General features: G+C 35.3%; 3 protein-coding genes and 2 pseudogenes across 6 annotated transcripts; 2 read left to right on the top strand and 3 right to left on the bottom strand.

The window, feature by feature from the left end:
• Window positions 1-223: 223 nt before the first annotated feature.
• Window positions 224-3,419, bottom strand: LOC136999813 (CCAAT/enhancer-binding protein zeta-like). 2 transcript variants are annotated; one of them, XM_067354633.1, is made up of 5 exons: window positions 3,183-3,419; window positions 2,757-2,997; window positions 1,514-2,671; window positions 800-1,442; window positions 224-733 (listed from the first exon to the last, which is right to left on the bottom strand). In XM_067354633.1, exons 3-5 carry the CDS (start codon window positions 2,621-2,623, stop codon window positions 300-302), a joined length of 2,187 nt encoding a protein of 728 aa, XP_067210734.1. In that variant the 5' UTR covers window positions 2,624-2,671; window positions 2,757-2,997; window positions 3,183-3,419; the 3' UTR covers window positions 224-299. The 2 variants fall into 2 exon arrangements, with proteins under 2 accessions (XP_067210734.1, XP_067210735.1); XM_067354634.1 differs by having other exon boundaries at window positions 2,757-2,970.
• A 1,827-nt stretch (window positions 3,420-5,246) lies between these two features.
• LOC136997535 (KAT8 regulatory NSL complex subunit 2-like) lies at window positions 5,247-10,550 on the top strand (annotated as a pseudogene).
• Window positions 10,551-10,889: 339 nt separating this feature from the next.
• LOC136999794 (CCAAT/enhancer-binding protein zeta-like) lies at window positions 10,890-14,086 on the bottom strand. 2 transcript variants are annotated; one of them, XM_067354615.1, is made up of 5 exons: window positions 13,850-14,086; window positions 13,424-13,664; window positions 12,180-13,338; window positions 11,466-12,108; window positions 10,890-11,399 (listed from the first exon to the last, which is right to left on the bottom strand). In XM_067354615.1, the coding sequence occupies exons 3-5, from the start codon at window positions 13,287-13,289 to the stop codon at window positions 10,966-10,968; spliced, it is 2,187 nt and encodes a 728-aa protein (XP_067210716.1). In that variant the 5' UTR covers window positions 13,290-13,338; window positions 13,424-13,664; window positions 13,850-14,086; the 3' UTR covers window positions 10,890-10,965. The 2 variants fall into 2 exon arrangements, with proteins under 2 accessions (XP_067210716.1, XP_067210719.1); XM_067354618.1 differs by having other exon boundaries at window positions 13,424-13,637.
• A 1,825-nt stretch (window positions 14,087-15,911) lies between these two features.
• LOC136997531 (KAT8 regulatory NSL complex subunit 2-like) lies at window positions 15,912-21,220 on the top strand (annotated as a pseudogene).
• Window positions 21,221-21,559: 339 nt separating this feature from the next.
• LOC136999802 (CCAAT/enhancer-binding protein zeta-like) lies at window positions 21,560-24,755 on the bottom strand. Of its 2 annotated transcripts, none has more exons than XM_067354620.1 (5): window positions 24,519-24,755; window positions 24,093-24,333; window positions 22,850-24,007; window positions 22,136-22,778; window positions 21,560-22,069 (listed from the first exon to the last, which is right to left on the bottom strand). In XM_067354620.1, the coding sequence occupies exons 3-5, from the start codon at window positions 23,957-23,959 to the stop codon at window positions 21,636-21,638; spliced, it is 2,187 nt and encodes a 728-aa protein (XP_067210721.1). In that variant the 5' UTR covers window positions 23,960-24,007; window positions 24,093-24,333; window positions 24,519-24,755; the 3' UTR covers window positions 21,560-21,635. The 2 variants fall into 2 exon arrangements, with proteins under 2 accessions (XP_067210721.1, XP_067210727.1); XM_067354626.1 differs by having other exon boundaries at window positions 24,093-24,306.
• Window positions 24,756-25,084: the final 329 nt, after the last annotated feature.

Raw genomic sequence — 25,084 nt, 5'->3', positions numbered from 1 at the left:
TGGGAGATGAGGATATCCTGGATGAAAATGATGATGATGATGAGATGCTGCATCATCATTTTCATCCAGGATATCCTCATCTCCCAATTTATCATCGTTATCTTCATTATTCTTATCAACCACTTTAGCTGCTGAAAGTTACAAATGTAATTATTAAAGTATATAATTCCTAGAACCATAAAAATTATTTTTTGCAACAAAGCAATGAAGTTATCATATAGACTTGAACAGAAACAATCATTCCCCCTATAGATGAGTCAAAGCATATTTTATACAATTCTACATACAAGAATACAGATTTACCTTTTTTTCTTCCCAAGCGCGATATCTGTCGCAATGTCTAAATTGTCTAAATCGTTTAAATCGTCTAAATCGTAGTTGATGCCCACACGATCTAGCATATCGTTGAACTCTTCACTGTTAACGCTCTCCATGTCTTCATCATCGTCTTCTTTCTTGATGTCCTTAGTCTCGCTCTCTTTCTTCCAAAATTTATGAAGGAACAACTCGTCAACTGGTATTCGCTCCTCCCTTTCGTTGAGATACGCTGCGCTATCGACAGGAAGGGAGCGTACACCCTTGGGTGTATATCCGGCGCGTATTGCCAAGGGATCATTTTTCTTCTGCACCTTCATATCTTCTGACTTCTTCGAGTTCTTAAAGACGTACCGATTCAAAAATCGAATCAACGTTAGATCCTCCAACGGATCGCCCGTGTACTCAATCGGTTTACCTGTAAACAAAAATTAATAAGTATTGCCAAATAATATTGTGCTGCATATAAAAGTAAAACTTTTACCTTGAATTATCCGATTTGCGAATATAGCAACACTGGGATGGAAATGTCTGGACAATGCTGCGAGCTCGGTGTACAACCCTTTGGCTACTCCCGCGTAGAGTGGATTCCGACAAAAGGGATCATACAACTTCACATTTTGCTCCTCAACTTTTACGTCGGTCTCTTCCTTCACATCGGCTTGCGTTCCTGACGCGATGTCAACGCCAATTGTTACGTTCGATAACATAATGGTGTTTTTCGTCGCTTTATTCTTATTTTTCATTGTAGAAACATCTTCCGCATCTGACGAGCTTACTTCACAAATGTCGTTTTCAACTTTTCCTTCACAATCGATATTCTCGATTTTATTCACATCTTTCTGTGACTTGAGCAGGATGTGCCTCAAGTCTTTGCGTTCTTGAAGAATTTTAGAGACAACATAGAGCATAGCACATGTCATATTTGCAGGGAAGTACAGTGTGATTTGCAAGATTCTTTTAATAAATGCGTATAGACGTAATACGCTTTGATCTTTCCGAAGAACTCGATATACCAAGTTGAGAAACATTGCGCGTTTATTTGCTACTCCTATTTGTGGGTCGAGTAACTTTCTGTAAAAAGTTGAATAAAATCTGTTTGCTTGAGACTCGTCCTTGCCTGTAATCTAAATATACAAATGCCCGTTAATATAATGTAAAAATGCAGTAAATATAAACGCTATTCTACAATACTTACTTGGTGCAATAAGGTAAGTGCATTAAGAGAGACATTAAACGACCCAAAATGCACCACTTCGTAAACAGAATCAATGTGTTTGCTCAGCACCTTTGAATCTACCTTAGCGAAAGAATATGTTCTATTAACACCCGTTAGAATTGCTGCCATCATTTTGCTGTCAGGTTCTCCCTTTTTCAAACATGCTTTGAAAAACGCAAAGTACGCTTCTACCAATGTAACAGCTATTTCGTCGTCGTTTCTGTCCAGAAAAAATTGTGTCAACACACATATAGCATAATATTGAGCACGTTGAGACACGTTTTTTCTAAACAATAGTTTCTCAACTTCACGCAAAACTACAAGCTTCATATTTGGATGCTCTTGCAATAACTTGTTGATGCAAACTACAGCTTTAGATCCAATTCTGCTAGTAGGATCGCCGATTTTATTCACAATCAACTCCAGTAACTTATGTTCTTGTTCAGCATTGTTCATCAACAAATCTGTCATTACCAATATGGCTTTTTCACGATTTATGTCTACTCTATCAATAGCTACTGCGGACAGACTTAAAACAAAGCGTTTATACTGCTCACGCAGTTGATCTTCAAAGTACCAATGTGCCAGTAATCTATTTCTAGCAGCATTTGTTTTAACAATAGAATTTGATTCATTTCCTACTTCAAGCTTATCTAGATCCTGTTCTTCAAATTTTAACAACTTAAAAGTTGGATGCAACAGATCAGTTAGAAAGAGTTCCTTGAGAGACGTTATGACCAAACCACACTGACTGTGTTTGGCCCCTTTTACTTGATAGACTAGAAATATTAGACGACTAAAATTATATTTCGGATTATCTTGCACCAGCACTATGTTGGCTGCTATTCTATCCAAAAAAGTACCCTGCTGCAATGCTGTCTTTAACCATTTTGTCTCTGAGTCATGTGACTTAGATTGTTTCAACTGAAAACTGGCAGTCTCTGCATCCAGATATTTTTTTCCTTCGTCTTTTAGTTGTAACACACCAACTTCGGATAAAGAATGCTTGCAAGGTTCCTCTGTCTTCGAATATTCCTCGTACCATTTTTTCTCACCACTAGTGGTGGAATTATCATTGAATCTTTTCATTTCCTAATAATGTTTTTTTTTTAATCTCACAGTAAAGCATCTAATACACTAAAATAAAAACGACAATTATTAAAAATAGATGTTTATATTCGTGATAAAATATTTTTATATCACAACTTATAATGATACTAACCTATACTCAATATATTTTGCTTAAACGTATTATAAAATTTACATGTTCTGCATACGCACACAATCAATTTATGTACATATTTAAAAAATCTTAAATACTGAATTTTCAATTCAAGTTCTCCTGAACCTGAACACATGCTCTCAAAAGCAAGTACGTTTCAGCGCAAAATATCTTTTTCACCCCCGAAAGCAGTTGAAAGTTCTCCGACTAGTTCCTATCGACAGCGAACGGCACAAAACGGCTGAAATAAAATCCGTCTAATCTCTCCGAAAAATCTTATAACGGTTGGAGCACCGCGTACGTTAATTCAAAATGTTCGTTACAGTCTATAGCCAATCGGAGCACGTAGTTGTTCCAACTACGTGCTCCGATTGGCTATAGACTGTAATTATTATTGTAATTGAGAAATACGAATAAAGCACTTACTTAACAAGACGACTTCACCACTTAATCCGACGACTCTAACTCGACCGATCTCCATCCCGGTTCCGAACAAAGTGTCTCTTTAGTTTTGGCTCCGGATAATCTTGCAGATCCTGAAGATTCCGGAACGATCTCGAATCTTCGCTGGATCCGGTGACGCGCGCATAAACCGATTGTTGCCATTGAACTATATACCATACTGGAACCACAGATGTCTATACTAGTACTAGATCGCTAACCATTGAGTAATGGCCGGAGCACAGACTTTTGCATAAAGCATAACGCATAAGCATAAGGAAATTGATTGGTCCATTTCCTTATGCATTTGCTTATGCTTATATATAGACCAATCAATTTCCTTATGCTTATGCGTTATGCTTTATGTAAAAGCTTGTGCTCTCGGCTTAAGGGTGCCGTCACATACAGCCCGTAATCCGTAATCCGCACCGGAAGTCCGCAAAAGTTACTAGGTATTTTGTCCGTAACGTTACGTGTATTTTTATCTCCTTGTGTCCCATGGAGCCGTAAATACAAACGTAACGATAGCACTATTTTTTATTTAACAGATTATAATTGTTTATTTGTATTTTATTCATAAGAAAACTACAGAATATATTATGATTTTAACAAAAGTTTTAATTAAATCGTCAAATTTAGTTAAATAAATAAAATTAGAAAAAGCATTACTGGTAATAACTAGTAACTTGTAGTAACTTTTACGGAAATTTCATGGAATTACGGCTTCATGGGACACAAAGAGATAAAAACACACGTAACGTTACGGACGAAATACCTAGTAACTTTTGCGGACTTCCGGTGCGGATTATGGATTACGGGCTGTATGTGACGGCACCCTATTGGCCGGAGCACAGACTTTTGCATAAAGCATAACGCATAAGCATAAGGAAATTGATTGGTCCATTTCCTTATGCATTTGCTTATGCTTATATATAGACCAATCAATTTCCTTATGCTTATGCGTTATGCTTTATGTAAAAGTCTGTGCTCCGGCCTTATAGCCGAGAGCACAAGCTTTTACATAAAGCATAACGCATAAGCATAAGGAAATTGATTGGTCTATATATAAGCATAAGCATAAGGAAATTGATTGGTCTATATATAAGCATAAGCAAATGCATAAGGAAATGGACCAATCAATTTCCTTATGCTTATGCATTATGCTTTATGCAAAAGTCTGTGCTCCGGCCATAAGGCCGGCGTCACATAGAACCCGTAATCCGTAATCCGCACCGGAAGTCCGCAAAAGTTACTAGGAATTGCGTCCGTAACGTTACGTGTGTTTTTTCTCCTTGTGTCCCATGGAGCCGTAAATACACACGTAACGGTATTACTATTTTTTTTTTAACAGATTATAATTGTTTATTTGTATTTTATTCATAAGAAAACTACAGAATATATTATAATTTTAACAAAAATTTTAATTAAATCGACAAATTTAGTTAAATAAATAAAATTAAAAAAAGCATTACTAGTAATAACTAGTAACTTTTAGTAACTTTTACGGAAATTTCATGGAATTACGGCTCCATGGGACACAAGGAGATAAAACACACGTAACGTTACGGACGCAATCCCTAGGGTGCGTTCCACTTAACGCCCGCAACGCTCCTAGGATCATTTTATCCTTGTTTTTCATCGAAAGTTAAACGAGGATAAAATGATTCTAGGAGCGTTGCGGGCGTTAAGTGGAACGCACCCCTAGTAACTTTTGCGGACTTTCGGTGCGGATTACGGATTACGGGTTCTATGTGACGCCGGCCTTAAGGCGGGAGCACAGACTTTTGCATAAAGCATAACGCATAAGCATAAGGAAATTGATTGGTCCATTTCCTTATGCATTTGCTTATGCTTATATATAGACCAATCAATTTCCTTATGCTTATGCGTTATGCTTTATGTAAAAGCTTGTGCTCTCGGCTTAAGGCCGGAGCACAGACTTTTACATAAAGCATAACGCATAAGCATAAGGAAATTGATTGGTCTATATATAAGCATAAGCAAATGCATAAGGAAATGGACCAATCAATTTCCTTATGCTTATGCGTTATGCTTTATGCAAAAGTCTGTGCTCCGGCCATTATAACTGAACTAGTGCAGCTAGTTCATATAGCAGGTATTCATTTATCTATGTAAAAAACCGATTTTATACAGAACAGCTGTATTGAACAAATTTGAGCGTACGAGGAAAACAATAAAACATTTTGTTAATTAGTATTACTTCTATATCGATTTAATTTATTATATATTGTTAAACATGAGCAATAAGCAGAAAGTCCTTATTTGTGGGGATGTGCAAGGACATTTCAAGACCTTATTTTCTAAAGTAGAGGTTATTAATAAGAAAAATGGTCCATTCGATTTCTTGCTATGCATTGGCAATTTCTTTGGTGCCGATAACTCTGAGTTGGAATCTTTTATTTAAAGTATTAAGCAATTTGTGTATAAATAAAATATGATATAAAATTTGAAGTTTGAGTTGAAATATTTAAATGTAAACTAAAAATCTTTAAATCTTATGTTTGTGTATTGACAAGTTGTACATTGACATGAAAAGTTGTTACTTTATGGCAACTTTGATGGAAACATTAACAAATTATTGTTTTTTCAGCGGAAGTTGATGCTTACAGAATAAATGCAAGTGGAAGTGACATCTTAGATTACGCCAGTTCGTCAGAGAGTGATGTCGAACCTACAGTCGTCAATGACACTCTAAGGGGAGTTTCTCTTGATGATAGCGACAATGAAAACGACTTACATAATTCACAAGAGGATCCTTTGAAGTAAGTAGATTTTGTAACTTTGTAAATGCAATAATTGTTGTAAAAGTTATACTATTATATTATATTAGAATATTGTGCTAGCATGCTTCAGCTTGTGCAATTTCTTGTTTTGGTAATTGTTTACTATCACTGCCTCACCTCCGATTTTGATCCAATTAGGCTCTTTCGACGCGTTTTTTTTTTTAAAAAACTTTTTCCTCTCGCAAAATTGTCGCTCTCCTCCGCGAGACGAGATATTTAGCGTCAAAGTTGACGACTTTCCAGGTTAAGAAACCTGTCACTTCGATGAAATGGATATGTGCTGCGGTCACGCGCGCATGCGTACTAATAGAATTGTGCACGAAATATAAAATATATTTTCGATAATCATTAATTGTAAATCGCAAACCCACGTTAAGTAGTATAATTATGAACTTTGCTTTGCGTAGACACAGGGTATTCCGCCCCCCCTCCGGGGGGGCGGACCCCCTGTGTAAAATAAAAATAATAAAACTTTCGTGCGTATTCCAGAGCGGCATAGATTGCTTGATCTATCAAACTAGCTTTAGCATTATATATTTTTGTACAATCTAAAGCTACTTTAATGCTAAAACTAGTTTAGATTGCACAAAAATATATAATGTTAAAGCTAGTTTGATAGATCAAGCAATCTATGCCGCTCTGGAATACGCACGAAAGTTTTATTATTTTTATTTTACACAGGGGGTCCGCCCCCCCGGAGGGGGGGCGGAATACCCTGTGTCTACGCAAAGCAAGGTTCATAATTATACTACTTAACGTGGGTTTGCGACTTACAATTAATGATTATCGAAAATATTTGTATTTCGTGCACAATTCTATTAGTACGCATGCGCGCGTGACCGCAGCACATACTCATGTTGCTGCAATTCGTCGAAGTGACAGGTTTCTTAACCTGGAAAGTCGTCAACTTTGACGCTAAATATCTCGTCTCGCGGAGGAGAGCGACAATTTTGCGAGAGGAAAAATTAAAAAAAAAAAACGCGTCGAAAGAGCCTAATTGGATCAAAGTCGGAGGTGAGGCAGTGATAGTAAACAATTACCCTTGTTTTAAAGCCTTATCATTTATCATATGTATCTAACGTTAGAGCTTATTTATTAATTACACAAATCATAACATCACAAACCATAACATTATAATTATAAATTAACTTATGATTTTAAATTAAAAGAAGCTGTTAAGAAATATAATAAAGTTAACAATGTTAATAATTATTTCTTTTCATAAGCTTATGTGTTCAGAAATTGTGTATTGACTCTGTTTTTATAACATACATTTTGTATAGTAAGATATTTAGAATATTTTTTTATTTTATTAACTTATATTGTCGTATTTCAGATTTTCATATATGTTTGTTGTTTTTTATCCATAATAAAAATTGGCATGTATTTGTCTTAACATCATTTTATTGTAGTTGCTTTGCGCAAGGATAAGATACTACTTACTCCTCGAATTATTAGTATCGATTTTTTAAGGCACGCCGGTATTTTTACGGCGGAAGAGGTAATCTATATCGCCAGGGAGAAACTGATTAGGCTTCAATCCCTTTACATCGATCAATTTAGGAGGCTCCAGTATGTGTTGAAGGAGAAAAGACGAAAATATCTACTTGCTTTGAAAAAGGAAAAGGAAACACTTTGTACGTACATTTTAAATAACATTAGAATTTTACATATTTTTTGATAAATAAATTACACGCAATATATAGGTAGCATACACGATCAAGCTAAGGAAACAGTGAAAGAGAAAAAGCTTTAAATCGTTATCACAGACGAAATGGTGCTGAAGCTATACTTTATAGGAAATCGTTAGAACGTCGTGCACAGGTAATATAGTTACAGATGTTGATTGTGATATTATCATTAGTATCCAAATAAAAAGAAAAAATTATATTTAGGCAACTGAACCCGCCCAGAAACCGCCGAACTTGTCGAAGTGCGTGTTTACCGAAGGTGGTGTGAAATGTGGCGAAAGGACTCTTCCATCGGCTAAGCATTGTCGTAAACATATTCTGAAGGTACATATACATATGCATATATTTAGATTACGTTCTAAAAGAAGCTATATAATTAATCAATGTACCGATTATACAGAACACGCATCAAGTTTTGTTCAAAGCATGCGGAGCGGTACGGGCAGATATCGAGTGCCATGAACCTGTACCTGTAATTTTCGACACTAACTGTGTATTTCATATGAACTTGCCGCCGTCGTGTAAACTAGAATCTATGAAGGTACGTTAATGTTTCTCTTGTAACGGAAATAAATTATTTTTGAATGCTTCTATGACTTTTGTACTCGTTTTTGTAGTTCGAGGAGGAGAAGCCCACGATAAAAGAAGTGTCGATGATTGATAATCAGATGGACATCGATGTGGTGGGCGAGTCACAAGAAATTGATCCCGACGATGATATGGCGGGATTGATGAGGGAAATGAACGACTCCGCTCATGCAAAACCTGCGTATGTGAATGAGAGCTTAAACAGCGAAATCAGCACAGACACGGCGTTCAGTTTGTCAGCGCAAATGAGTGATCGGGACGAATTCGTTACTGCATGACAAAATATTCTTCTGTGATCCCTAAAGTGGGAGAATATTATTGTTGTTATTGTAAAAAGTGTCGAGGATAAAAATGATGATCTATTCTCTGATATTTTCATCACGAAAATTTCCTCACACGCATCTCAAATTTAATTATATTTGTTTTCACTCTGTAACTATATATATATTCATTTAATACAATCGTTAATACATATTTGTATATATAAATTGGAAAATAGAACACATGTAAAAAATGATGGTTGAAAATTTTGTATAATTATTTTAGCATCAGTTTTGAAAGTCCTTGATATTAATTTAAATTATAGTTATATATTGTTATATATTGATAAACAAAATTAAGTTTCAAATTTATGGGAATAATCTATGCTTATTGTATTACTGAAATTTTTTAACTTTAATGCTCCTTTTGTGTGAGAATAATAAAGAATATATCTTAATAGAGTTTGATGTTGGGAAATAAAATAAACAACTTTTATATAATTTTATTATTTATTTAAATAAAAATTGCGCTCTATTTTCTATCGATGGATTCTTCTCCCAATCACTTTCACATAAGAATATACGTGTATAAAGATAAATGTTAACGAAATTATTTCAGCCTTTTTTGATCCAATAAAATACAACTTATCAATATTTCACTAGTGCACTTTGATCATTTTTCGAGACTGGCAATTTCAAAAAATCTTATTTTTATATTTTTTACGTTTTCCATATACAAAAAATATCATTGTTGATTATCTAATATTATTAATTGATACACAAACATATTATAAGTGATAAAAGGAACTTATATAGGTGGAGTTAAATACTCACTACTACTCATTATCTAATGAATTAATTTCGAAGTGAGAAGCTGAAGACAAAAAGTCCAAAGAGCAAACAGAATAAAACGAAGAAAGGAATAGACAATAATATATTTGTATGTGCAGCTGCAAGATTTGAGCGATATTGATGTTGAAGATCTTGATGATGAGGATCTGAGCGACATGGAATTTAATTCCGATGACGGAGGCTTAGATAAGATAATGAATTAATTTCGAATCTAAATGAGAAGCTGAAGACAAAAAGTCCGAAGAGCAAACAGAATAAAAAGAAGAAAGGAATAGACAATAATATATTTGTATGTGCAGAGAAATTCGCTGAAATGCTGGAGGAGCAAAGCAATACGAAGGGGAAACATGGTTATAGTAACACTTTCAGCAGCAGCGACGGTGTTAGTGCCAAGCAAATAGATTGGGAATCGAAACGGCATGAACGGTTGAGAGGATTGTTTGAGAGAAAGAAACGGAAACCTGGTCAATCGTCCAACAATAAGCGTGCTAAAAGATTCAAACGATAGATATATAATAAACATTTTATGGACATAACTTTACATCGGTTTACAATAAATCCTTAATAATTCTTTTTTATTCTAAGGCGATATTATGAACAATACGAAGTAATGTACAGAACATATATACTATTATTAATAGTATATATGTAAAAAAGAATTATTAAGGATTTATTGTAAACCGATGTAAAGTTATGTCCATAAAATGTTTATTATATATCTATCGTTTGAATCTTTTAGCACGCTTATTGTTGGACGATTGACCAGGTTTCCGTTTCTTTCTCTCAAACAATCCTCTCAACCGTTCATGCCGTTTCGATTCCCAATCTATTTGCTTGGCACTAACACCGTCGCTGCTGCTGAAAGTGTTACTATAACCATGTTTCCCCTTCGTATTGCTTTGCTCCTCCAGCATTTCAGCGAATTTCTCTGCACATACAAATATATTATTGTCTATTCCTTTCTTCTTTTTATTCTGTTTGCTCTTCGGACTTTTTGTCTTCAGCTTCTCATTTAGATTCGAAATTAATTCATTATCTTATCTAAGCCTCCGTCATCGGAATTAAATTCCATGTCGCTCAGATCCTCATCATCAAGATCTTCAACATCAATATCGCTCAAATCTTGCAGCTCGTCATCTTGCTGCAAGATTTTGACGACTTTGTTGCAAAAAATAATTTTTATGGTTCTAGGAATTATATACTTTAATAATTACATTTGTAACTTTCAGCAGCTAAAGTGGTTGATAAGAATAATGAAGATAACGATGATAAATTGGGAGATGAGGATATCCTGGATGAAAATGATGATGATGATGAGATGCTGCATCATCATTTTCATCCAGGATATCCTCATCTCCCAATTTATCATCGTTATCTTCATTATTCTTATCAACCACTTTAGCTGCTGAAAGTTACAAATGTAATTATTAAAGTATATAATTCCTAGAACCATAAAAATTATTTTTTGCAACAAAGCAATGAAGTTATCATATAGACTTGAACAGAAACAATCATTCCCCCTATAGATGAGTCAAAGCATATTTTATACAATTCTACATACAAGAATACAGATTTACCTTTTTTTCTTCCCAAGCGCGATATCTGTCGCAATGTCTAAATTGTCTAAATCGTTTAAATCGTCTAAATCGTAGTTGATGCCCACACGATCTAGCATATCGTTGAACTCTTCACTGTTAACGCTCTCCATGTCTTCATCATCGTCTTCTTTCTTGATGTCCTTAGTCTCGCTCTCTTTCTTCCAAAATTTATGAAGGAACAACTCGTCAACTGGTATTCGCTCCTCCCTTTCGTTGAGATACGCTGCGCTATCGACAGGAAGGGAGCGTACACCCTTGGGTGTATATCCGGCGCGTATTGCCAAGGGATCATTTTTCTTCTGCACCTTCATATCTTCTGACTTCTTCGAGTTCTTAAAGACGTACCGATTCAAAAATCGAATCAACGTTAGATCCTCCAACGGATCGCCCGTGTACTCAATCGGTTTACCTGTAAACAAAAATTAATAAGTATTGCCAAATAATATTGTGCTGCATATAAAAGTAAAACTTTTACCTTGAATTATCCGATTTGCGAATATAGCAACACTGGGATGGAAATGTCTGGACAATGCTGCGAGCTCGGTGTACAACCCTTTGGCTACTCCCGCGTAGAGTGGATTCCGACAAAAGGGATCATACAACTTCACATTTTGCTCCTCAACTTTTACGTCGGTCTCTTCCTTCACATCGGCTTGCGTTCCTGACGCGATGTCAACGCCAATTGTTACGTTCGATAACATAATGGTGTTTTTCGTCGCTTTATTCTTATTTTTCATTGTAGAAACATCTTCCGCATCTGACGAGCTTACTTCACAAATGTCGTTTTCAACTTTTCCTTCACAATCGATATTCTCGATTTTATTCACATCTTTCTGTGACTTGAGCAGGATGTGCCTCAAGTCTTTGCGTTCTTGAAGAATTTTAGAGACAACATAGAGCATAGCACATGTCATATTTGCAGGGAAGTACAGTGTGATTTGCAAGATTCTTTTAATAAATGCGTATAGACGTAATACGCTTTGATCTTTCCGAAGAACTCGATATACCAAGTTGAGAAACATTGCGCGTTTATTTGCTACTCCTATTTGTGGGTCGAGTAACTTTCTGTAAAAAGTTGAATAAAATCTGTTTGCTTGAGACTCGTCCTTGCCTGTAATCTAAATATACAAATGCCCGTTAATATAATGTAAAAATGCAGTAAATATAAACGCTATTCTACAATACTTACTTGGTGCAATAAGGTAAGTGCATTAAGAGAGACATTAAACGACCCAAAATGCACCACTTCGTAAACAGAATCAATGTGTTTGCTCAGCACCTTTGAATCTACCTTAGCGAAAGAATATGTTCTATTAACACCCGTTAGAATTGCTGCCATCATTTTGCTGTCAGGTTCTCCCTTTTTCAAACATGCTTTGAAAAACGCAAAGTACGCTTCTACCAATGTAACAGCTATTTCGTCGTCGTTTCTGTCCAGAAAAAATTGTGTCAACACACATATAGCATAATATTGAGCACGTTGAGACACGTTTTTTCTAAACAATAGTTTCTCAACTTCACGCAAAACTACAAGCTTCATATTTGGATGCTCTTGCAATAACTTGTTGATGCAAACTACAGCTTTAGATCCAATTCTGCTAGTAGGATCGCCGATTTTATTCACAATCAACTCCAGTAACTTATGTTCTTGTTCAGCATTGTTCATCAACAAATCTGTCATTACCAATATGGCTTTTTCACGATTTATGTCTACTCTATCAATAGCTACTGCGGACAGACTTAAAACAAAGCGTTTATACTGCTCACGCAGTTGATCTTCAAAGTACCAATGTGCCAGTAATCTATTTCTAGCAGCATTTGTTTTAACAATAGAATTTGATTCATTTCCTACTTCAAGCTTATCTAGATCCTGTTCTTCAAATTTTAACAACTTAAAAGTTGGATGCAACAGATCAGTTAGAAAGAGTTCCTTGAGAGACGTTATGACCAAACCACACTGACTGTGTTTGGCCCCTTTTACTTGATAGACTAGAAATATTAGACGACTAAAATTATATTTCGGATTATCTTGCACCAGCACTATGTTGGCTGCTATTCTATCCAAAAAAGTACCCTGCTGCAATGCTGTCTTTAACCATTTTGTCTCTGAGTCATGTGACTTAGATTGTTTCAACTGAAAACTGGCAGTCTCTGCATCCAGATATTTTTTTCCTTCGTCTTTTAGTTGTAACACACCAACTTCGGATAAAGAATGCTTGCAAGGTTCCTCTGTCTTCGAATATTCCTCGTACCATTTTTTCTCACCACTAGTGGTGGAATTATCATTGAATCTTTTCATTTCCTAATAATGTTTTTTTTTTTAATCTCACAGTAAAGCATCTAATACACTAAAATAAAAACGACAATTATTAAAAATAGATGTTTATATTCGTGATAAAATATTTTTATATCACAACTTATAATGATACTAACCTATACTCAATATATTTTGCTTAAACGTATTATAAAATTTACATGTTCTGCATACGCACACAATCAATTTATGTACATATTTAAAAAATCTTAAATACTGAATTTTCAATTCAAGTTCTCCTGAACCTGAACACATGCTCTCAAAAGCAAGTACGTTTCAGCGCAAAATATCTTTTTCACCCCCGAAAGCAGTTGAAAGTTCTCCGACTAGTTCCTATCGACAGCGAACGGCACAAAACGGCTGAAATAAAATCCGTCTAATCTCTCCGAAAAATCTTATAACGGTTGGAGCACCGCGTACGTTAATTCAAAATGTTCGTTACAGTCTATAGCCAATCGGAGCACGTAGTTGTTCCAACTACGTGCTCCGATTGGCTATAGACTGTAATTATTATTGTAATTGAGAAATACGAATAAAGCACTTACTTAACAAGACGACTTCACCACTTAATCCGACGACTCTAACTCGACCGATCTCCATCCCGGTTCCGAACAAAGTGTCTCTTTAGTTTTGGCTCCGGATAATCTTGCAGATCCTGAAGATTCCGGAACGATCTCGAATCTTCGCTGGATCCGGTGACGCGCGCATAAACCGATTGTTGCCATTGAACTATATACCATACTGGAACCACAGATGTCTATACTAGTACTAGATCGCTAACCATTGAGTAATGGCCGGAGCACAGACTTTTGCATAAAGCATAACGCATAAGCATAAGGAAATTGATTGGTCCATTTCCTTATGCATTTGCTTATGCTTATATATAGACCAATCAATTTCCTTATGCTTATGCGTTATGCTTTATGTAAAAGCTTGTGCTCTCGGCTTAAGGGTGCCGTCACATACAGCCCGTAATCCGTAATCCGCACCGGAAGTCCGCAAAAGTTACTAGGTATTTTGTCCGTAACGTTACGTGTATTTTTATCTCCTTGTGTCCCATGGAGCCGTAAATACAAACGTAACGATAGCACTATTTTTTATTTAACAGATTATAATTGTTTATTTGTATTTTATTCATAAGAAAACTACAGAATATATTATGATTTTAACAAAAGTTTTAATTAAATCGTCAAATTTAGTTAAATAAATAAAATTAGAAAAAGCATTACTGGTAATAACTAGTAACTTGTAGTAACTTTTACGGAAATTTCATGGAATTACGGCTTCATGGGACACAAAGAGATAAAAACACACGTAACGTTACGGACGAAATACCTAGTAACTTTTGCGGACTTCCGGTGCGGATTATGGATTACGGGCTGTATGTGACGGCACCCTATTGGCCGGAGCACAGACTTTTGCATAAAGCATAACGCATAAGCATAAGGAAATTGATTGGTCCATTTCCTTATGCATTTGCTTATGCTTATATATAGACCAATCAATTTCCTTATGCTTATGCGTTATGCTTTATGTAAAAGTCTGTGCTCCGGCCTTATAGCCGAGAGCACAAGCTTTTACATAAAGCATAACGCATAAGCATAAGGAAATTGATTGGTCTATATATAAGCATAAGCATAAGGAAATTGATTGGTCTATATATAAGCATAAGCAAATGCATAAGGAAATGGACCAATCAATTTCCTTATGCTTATGCATTATGCTTTATGCAAAAGTCTGTGCTCCGGCCATAAGGCCGGCGTCACATAGAACCCGTAATCCGTAATCCGCACCGGAAGTCCGCAAAAGTTACTAGGAATTGCGTCCGTAACGTTACGTGTGTTTTTTCTCCTTGTGTCCCATGGAGCCGTAAATACACACGTAACGGTATTACTATTTTTTTTTAACAGATTATAATTGTTTATTTGTATTTTATTCATAAGAAAACTACAGAATATATTATAATTTTAACAAAAATTTTAATTAAATCGACAAATTTAGTTAAATAAATAAAATTAAAAAAAGCATTACTAGTAATAACTAGTAACTTTTAGTAACTTTTACGGAAATTTCATGGAATTACGGCTCCATGGGACACAAGGAGATAAAACACACGTAACGTTACGGACGCAATCCCTAGGGTGCGTTCCACTTAACGCCCGCAACGCTCCTAGGATCATTTTATCCTTGTTTTTCATCGAAAGTTAAACGAGGATAAAATGATTCTAGGAGCGTTGCGGGCGTTAAGTGGAACGCACCCTAGTAACTTTTGCGGACTTTCGGTGCGGATTACGGATTACGGGTTCTATGTGACGCCGGCCTTAAGGCGGGAGCACAGACTTTTGCATAAAGCATAACGCATAAGCATAAGGAAATTGATTGGTCCATTTCCTTATGCATTTGCTTATGCTTATATATAGACCAATCAATTTCCTTATGCTTATGCGTTATGCTTTATGTAAAAGCTTGTGCTCTCGGCTTAAGGCCGGAGCACAGACTTTTACATAAAGCATAACGCATAAGCATAAGGAAATTGATTGGTCTATATATAAGCATAAGCAAATGCATAAGGAAATGGACCAATCAATTTCCTTATGCTTATGCGTTATGCTTTATGCAAAAGTCTGTGCTCCGGCCATTATAACTGAACTAGTGCAGCTAGTTCATATAGCAGGTATTCATTTATCTATGTAAAAAACCGATTTTATACAGAACAGCTGTATTGAACAAATTTGAGCGTACGAGGAAAACAATAAAACATTTTGTTAATTAGTATTACTTCTATATCGATTTAATTTATTATATATTGTTAAACATGAGCAATAAGCAGAAAGTCCTTATTTGTGGGGATGTGCAAGGACATTTCAAGACCTTATTTTCTAAAGTAGAGGTTATTAATAAGAAAAATGGTCCATTCGATTTCTTGCTATGCATTGGCAATTTCTTTGGTGCCGATAACTCTGAGTTGGAATCTTTTATTTAAAGTATTAAGCAATTTGTGTATAAATAAAATATGATATAAAATTTGAAGTTTGAGTTGAAATATTTAAATGTAAACTAAAAATCTTTAAATCTTATGTTTGTGTATTGACAAGTTGTACATTGACATGAAAAGTTGTTACTTTATGGCAACTTTGATGGAAACATTAACAAATTATTGTTTTTTCAGCGGAAGTTGATGCTTACAGAATAAATGCAAGTGGAAGTGACATCTTAGATTACGCCAGTTCGTCAGAGAGTGATGTCGAACCTACAGTCGTCAATGACACTCTAAGGGGAGTTTCTCTTGATGATAGCGACAATGAAAACGACTTACATAATTCACAAGAGGATCCTTTGAAGTAAGTAGATTTTGTAACTTTGTAAATGCAATAATTGTTGTAAAAGTTATACTATTATATTATATTAGAATATTGTGCTAGCATGCTTCAGCTTGTGCAATTTCTTGTTTTGGTAATTGTTTACTATCACTGCCTCACCTCCGATTTTGATCCAATTAGGCTCTTTCGACGCGTTTTTTTTTTTAAAAAACTTTTTCCTCTCGCAAAATTGTCGCTCTCCTCCGCGAGACGAGATATTTAGCGTCAAAGTTGACGACTTTCCAGGTTAAGAAACCTGTCACTTCGATGAAATGGATATGTGCTGCGGTCACGCGCGCATGCGTACTAATAGAATTGTGCACGAAATATAAAATATATTTTCGATAATCATTAATTGTAAATCGCAAACCCACGTTAAGTAGTATAATTATGAACTTTGCTTTGCGTAGACACAGGGTATTCCGCCCCCCCTCCGGGGGGGCGGACCCCCTGTGTAAAATAAAAATAATAAAACTTTCGTGCGTATTCCAGAGCGGCATAGATTGCTTGATCTATCAAACTAGCTTTAGCATTATATATTTTTGTACAATCTAAAGCTACTTTAATGCTAAAACTAGTTTAGATTGCACAAAAATATATAATGTTAAAGCTAGTTTGATAGATCAAGCAATCTATGCCGCTCTGGAATACGCACGAAAGTTTTATTATTTTTATTTTACACAGGGGGTCCGCCCCCCCGGAGGGGGGGCGGAATACCCTGTGTCTACGCAAAGCAAGGTTCATAATTATACTACTTAACGTGGGTTTGCGACTTACAATTAATGATTATCGAAAATATTTGTATTTCGTGCACAATTCTATTAGTACGCATGCGCGCGTGACCGCAGCACATACTCATGTTGCTGCAATTCGTCGAAGTGACAGGTTTCTTAACCTGGAAAGTCGTCAACTTTGACGCTAAATATCTCGTCTCGCGGAGGAGAGCGACAATTTTGCGAGAAAAAAAAAAAAAAAAAAAAAAAAAACGCGTCGAAAGAGCCTAATTGGATCAAAGTCGGAGGTGAGGCAGTGATAGTAAACAATTACCCTTGTTTTAAAGCCTTATCATTTATCATATGTATCTAACGTTAGAGCTTATTTATTAATTACACAAATCATAACATCACAAACCATAACATTATAATTATAAATTAACTTATGATTTTAAATTAAAAGAAGCTGTTAAGAAATATAATAAAGTTAACAATGTTAATAATTATTTCTTTTCATAAGCTTATGTGTTCAGAAATTGTGTATTGACTCTGTTTTTATAACATACATTTTGTATAGTAAGATATTTAGAATATTTTTTTTATTTTATTAACTTATATTGTCGTATTTCAGATTTTCATATATGTTTGTTGTTTTTTATCCATAATAAAAATTGGCATGTATTTGTCTTAACATCATTTTATTGTAGTTGCTTTGCGCAAGGATAAGATACTACTTACTCCTCGAATTATTAGTATCGATTTTTTAAGGCACGCCGGTATTTTTACGGCGGAAGAGGTAATCTATATCGCCAGGGAGAAACTGATTAGGCTTCAATCCCTTTACATCGATCAATTTAGGAGGCTCCAGTATGTGTTGAAGGAGAAAAGACGAAAATATCTACTTGCTTTGAAAAAGGAAAAGGAAACACTTTGTACGTACATTTTAAATAACATTAGAATTTTACATATTTTTTGATAAATAAATTACACGCAATATATAGGTAGCATACACGATCAAGCTAAGGAAACAGTGAAAGAGAAAAAGCTTTAAATCGTTATCACAGACGAAATGGTGCTGAAGCTATACTTTATAGGAAATCGTTAGAACGTCGTGCACAGGTAATATAGTTACAGATGTTGATTGTGATATTATCATTAGTATCCAAATAAAAAGAAAAAATTATATTTAGGCAACTGAACCCGCCCAGAAACCGCCGAACTTGTCGAAGTGCGTGTTTACCGAAGGTGGTGTGAAATGTGGCGAAAGGACTCTTCCATCGGCTAAGCATTGTCGTAAACATATTCTGAAGGTACATATACATATGCATATATTTAGATTACGTTCTAAAAGAAGCTATATAATTAATCAATGTACCGATTATACAGAACACGCATCAAGTTTTGTTCAAAGCATGCGGAGCGGTACGGGCAGATATCGAGTGCCATGAACCTGTACCTGTAATTTTCGACACTAACTGTGTATTTCATATGAACTTGCCGCCGTCGTGTAAACTAGAATCTATGAAGGTACGTTAATGTTTCTCTTGTAACGGAAATAAATTATTTTTGAATGCTTCTATGACTTTTGTACTCGTTTTTGTAGTTCGAGGAGGAGAAGCCCACGATAAAAGAAGTGTCGATGATTGATAATCAGATGGACATCGATGTGGTGGGCGAGTCACAAGAAATTGATCCCGACGATGATATGGCGGGATTGATGAGGGAAATGAACGACTCCGCTCATGCAAAACCTGCGTATGTGAATGAGAGCTTAAACAGCGAAATCAGCACAGACACGGCGTTCAGTTTGTCAGCGCAAATGAGTGATCGGGACGAATTCGTTACTGCATGACAAAATATTCTTCTGTGATCCCTAAAGTGGGAGAATATTATTGTTGTTATTGTAAAAAGTGTCGAGGATAAAAATGATGATCTATTCTCTGATATTTTCATCACGAAAATTTCCTCACACGCATCTCAAATTTAATTATATTTGTTTTCACTCTGTAACTATATATATATTCATTTAATACAATCGTTAATACATATTTGTATATATAAATTGGAAAATAGAACACATGTAAAAAATGATGGTTGAAAATTTTGTATAATTATTTTAGCATCAGTTTTGAAAGTCCTTGATATTAATTTAAATTATAGTTATATATTGTTATATATTGATAAACAAAATTAAGTTTCAAATTTATGGGAATAATCTATGCTTATTGTATTACTGAAATTTTTTAACTTTAATGCTCCTTTTGTGTGAGAATAATAAAGAATATATCTTAATAGAGTTTGATGTTGGGAAATAAAATAAACAACTTTTATATAATTTTATTATTTATTTAAATAAAAATTGCGCTCTATTTTCTATCGATGGATTCTTCTCCCAATCACTTTCACATAAGAATATACGTGTATAAAGATAAATGTTAACGAAATTATTTCAGCCTTTTTTGATCCAATAAAATACAACTTATCAATATTTCACTAGTGCACTTTGATCATTTTTCGAGACTGGCAATTTCAAAAAATCTTATTTTTATATTTTTTACGTTTTCCATATACAAAAAATATCATTGTTGATTATCTAATATTATTAATTGATACACAAACATATTATAAGTGATAAAAGGAACTTATATAGGTGGAGTTAAATACTCACTACTACTCATTATCTAATGAATTAATTTCGAAGTGAGAAGCTGAAGACAAAAAGTCCAAAGAGCAAACAGAATAAAACGAAGAAAGGAATAGACAATAATATATTTGTATGTGCAGCTGCAAGATTTGAGCGATATTGATGTTGAAGATCTTGATGATGAGGATCTGAGCGACATGGAATTTAATTCCGATGACGGAGGCTTAGATAAGATAATGAATTAATTTCGAATCTAAATGAGAAGCTGAAGACAAAAAGTCCGAAGAGCAAACAGAATAAAAAGAAGAAAGGAATAGACAATAATATATTTGTATGTGCAGAGAAATTCGCTGAAATGCTGGAGGAGCAAAGCAATACGAAGGGGAAACATGGTTATAGTAACACTTTCAGCAGCAGCGACGGTGTTAGTGCCAAGCAAATAGATTGGGAATCGAAACGGCATGAACGGTTGAGAGGATTGTTTGAGAGAAAGAAACGGAAACCTGGTCAATCGTCCAACAATAAGCGTGCTAAAAGATTCAAACGATAGATATATAATAAACATTTTATGGACATAACTTTACATCGGTTTACAATAAATCCTTAATAATTCTTTTTTATTCTAAGGCGATATTATGAACAATACGAAGTAATGTACAGAACATATATACTATTATTAATAGTATATATGTAAAAAAGAATTATTAAGGATTTATTGTAAACCGATGTAAAGTTATGTCCATAAAATGTTTATTATATATCTATCGTTTGAATCTTTTAGCACGCTTATTGTTGGACGATTGACCAGGTTTCCGTTTCTTTCTCTCAAACAATCCTCTCAACCGTTCATGCCGTTTCGATTCCCAATCTATTTGCTTGGCACTAACACCGTCGCTGCTGCTGAAAGTGTTACTATAACCATGTTTCCCCTTCGTATTGCTTTGCTCCTCCAGCATTTCAGCGAATTTCTCTGCACATACAAATATATTATTGTCTATTCCTTTCTTCTTTTTATTCTGTTTGCTCTTCGGACTTTTTGTCTTCAGCTTCTCATTTAGATTCGAAATTAATTCATTATCTTATCTAAGCCTCCGTCATCGGAATTAAATTCCATGTCGCTCAGATCCTCATCATCAAGATCTTCAACATCAATATCGCTCAAATCTTGCAGCTCGTCATCTTGCTGCAAGATTTTGACGACTTTGTTGCAAAAAATAATTTTTATGGTTCTAGGAATTATATACTTTAATAATTACATTTGTAACTTTCAGCAGCTAAAGTGGTTGATAAGAATAATGAAGATAACGATGATAAATTGGGAGATGAGGATATCCTGGATGAAAATGATGATGATGATGAGATGCTGCATCATCATTTTCATCCAGGATATCCTCATCTCCCAATTTATCATCGTTATCTTCATTATTCTTATCAACCACTTTAGCTGCTGAAAGTTACAAATGTAATTATTAAAGTATATAATTCCTAGAACCATAAAAATTATTTTTTGCAACAAAGCAATGAAGTTATCATATAGACTTGAACAGAAACAATCATTCCCCCTATAGATGAGTCAAAGCATATTTTATACAATTCTACATACAAGAATACAGATTTACCTTTTTTTCTTCCCAAGCGCGATATCTGTCGCAATGTCTAAATTGTCTAAATCGTTTAAATCGTCTAAATCGTAGTTGATGCCCACACGATCTAGCATATCGTTGAACTCTTCACTGTTAACGCTCTCCATGTCTTCATCATCGTCTTCTTTCTTGATGTCCTTAGTCTCGCTCTCTTTCTTCCAAAATTTATGAAGGAACAACTCGTCAACTGGTATTCGCTCCTCCCTTTCGTTGAGATACGCTGCGCTATCGACAGGAAGGGAGCGTACACCCTTGGGTGTATATCCGGCGCGTATTGCCAAGGGATCATTTTTCTTCTGCACCTTCATATCTTCTGACTTCTTCGAGTTCTTAAAGACGTACCGATTCAAAAATCGAATCAACGTTAGATCCTCCAACGGATCGCCCGTGTACTCAATCGGTTTACCTGTAAACAAAAATTAATAAGTATTGCCAAATAATATTGTGCTGCATATAAAAGTAAAACTTTTACCTTGAATTATCCGATTTGCGAATATAGCAACACTGGGATGGAAATGTCTGGACAATGCTGCGAGCTCGGTGTACAACCCTTTGGCTACTCCCGCGTAGAGTGGATTCCGACAAAAGGGATCATACAACTTCACATTTTGCTCCTCAACTTTTACGTCGGTCTCTTCCTTCACATCGGCTTGCGTTCCTGACGCGATGTCAACGCCAATTGTTACGTTCGATAACATAATGGTGTTTTTCGTCGCTTTATTCTTATTTTTCATTGTAGAAACATCTTCCGCATCTGACGAGCTTACTTCACAAATGTCGTTTTCAACTTTTCCTTCACAATCGATATTCTCGATTTTATTCACATCTTTCTGTGACTTGAGCAGGATGTGCCTCAAGTCTTTGCGTTCTTGAAGAATTTTAGAGACAACATAGAGCATAGCACATGTCATATTTGCAGGGAAGTACAGTGTGATTTGCAAGATTCTTTTAATAAATGCGTATAGACGTAATACGCTTTGATCTTTCCGAAGAACTCGATATACCAAGTTGAGAAACATTGCGCGTTTATTTGCTACTCCTATTTGTGGGTCGAGTAACTTTCTGTAAAAAGTTGAATAAAATCTGTTTGCTTGAGACTCGTCCTTGCCTGTAATCTAAATATACAAATGCCCGTTAATATAATGTAAAAATGCAGTAAATATAAACGCTATTCTACAATACTTACTTGGTGCAATAAGGTAAGTGCATTAAGAGAGACATTAAACGACCCAAAATGCACCACTTCGTAAACAGAATCAATGTGTTTGCTCAGCACCTTTGAATCTACCTTAGCGAAAGAATATGTTCTATTAACACCCGTTAGAATTGCTGCCATCATTTTGCTGTCAGGTTCTCCCTTTTTCAAACATGCTTTGAAAAACGCAAAGTACGCTTCTACCAATGTAACAGCTATTTCGTCGTCGTTTCTGTCCAGAAAAAATTGTGTCAACACACATATAGCATAATATTGAGCACGTTGAGACACGTTTTTTCTAAACAATAGTTTCTCAACTTCACGCAAAACTACAAGCTTCATATTTGGATGCTCTTGCAATAACTTGTTGATGCAAACTACAGCTTTAGATCCAATTCTGCTAGTAGGATCGCCGATTTTATTCACAATCAACTCCAGTAACTTATGTTCTTGTTCAGCATTGTTCATCAACAAATCTGTCATTACCAATATGGCTTTTTCACGATTTATGTCTACTCTATCAATAGCTACTGCGGACAGACTTAAAACAAAGCGTTTATACTGCTCACGCAGTTGATCTTCAAAGTACCAATGTGCCAGTAATCTATTTCTAGCAGCATTTGTTTTAACAATAGAATTTGATTCATTTCCTACTTCAAGCTTATCTAGATCCTGTTCTTCAAATTTTAACAACTTAAAAGTTGGATGCAACAGATCAGTTAGAAAGAGTTCCTTGAGAGACGTTATGACCAAACCACACTGACTGTGTTTGGCCCCTTTTACTTGATAGACTAGAAATATTAGACGACTAAAATTATATTTCGGATTATCTTGCACCAGCACTATGTTGGCTGCTATTCTATCCAAAAAAGTACCCTGCTGCAATGCTGTCTTTAACCATTTTGTCTCTGAGTCATGTGACTTAGATTGTTTCAACTGAAAACTGGCAGTCTCTGCATCCAGATATTTTTTTCCTTCGTCTTTTAGTTGTAACACACCAACTTCGGATAAAGAATGCTTGCAAGGTTCCTCTGTCTTCGAATATTCCTCGTACCATTTTTTCTCACCACTAGTGGTGGAATTATCATTGAATCTTTTCATTTCCTAATAATGTTTTTTTTTTAATCTCACAGTAAAGCATCTAATACACTAAAATAAAAACGACAATTATTAAAAATAGATGTTTATATTCGTGATAAAATATTTTTATATCACAACTTATAATGATACTAACCTATACTCAATATATTTTGCTTAAACGTATTATAAAATTTACATGTTCTGCATACGCACACAATCAATTTATGTACATATTTAAAAAATCTTAAATACTGAATTTTCAATTCAAGTTCTCCTGAACCTGAACACATGCTCTCAAAAGCAAGTACGTTTCAGCGCAAAATATCTTTTTCACCCCCGAAAGCAGTTGAAAGTTCTCCGACTAGTTCCTATCGACAGCGAACGGCACAAAACGGCTGAAATAAAATCCGTCTAATCTCTCCGAAAAATCTTATAACGGTTGGAGCACCGCGTACGTTAATTCAAAATGTTCGTTACAGTCTATAGCCAATCGGAGCACGTAGTTGTTCCAACTACGTGCTCCGATTGGCTATAGACTGTAATTATTATTGTAATTGAGAAATACGAATAAAGCACTTACTTAACAAGACGACTTCACCACTTAATCCGACGACTCTAACTCGACCGATCTCCATCCCGGTTCCGAACAAAGTGTCTCTTTAGTTTTGGCTCCGGATAATCTTGCAGATCCTGAAGATTCCGGAACGATCTCGAATCTTCGCTGGATCCGGTGACGCGCGCATAAACCGATTGTTGCCATTGAACTATATACCATACTGGAACCACAGATGTCTATACTAGTACTAGATCGCTAACCATTGAGTAATGGCCGGAGCACAGACTTTTGCATAAAGCATAACGCATAAGCATAAGGAAATTGATTGGTCCATTTCCTTATGCATTTGCTTATGCTTATATATAGACCAATCAATTTCCTTATGCTTATGCGTTATGCTTTATGTAAAAGCTTGTGCTCTCGGCTTAAGGGTGCCGTCACATACAGCCCGTAATCCGTAATCCGCACCGGAAGTCCGCAAAAGTTACTAGGTATTTTGTCCGTAACGTTACGTGTATTTTTATCTCCTTGTGTCCCATGGAGCCGTAAATACAAACGTAACGATAGCACTATTTTTTATTTAACAGATT

This window comes from Linepithema humile, chromosome 1 (assembly GCF_040581485.1).
Source record: "Linepithema humile isolate Giens D197 chromosome 1, Lhum_UNIL_v1.0, whole genome shotgun sequence".
Lineage (NCBI taxonomy): Eukaryota > Metazoa > Arthropoda > Insecta > Hymenoptera > Formicidae > Linepithema > Linepithema humile.
Note: the sequence above shows the minus strand (reverse complement) of the source record. Positions and strands in the feature narration are given on the sequence as shown.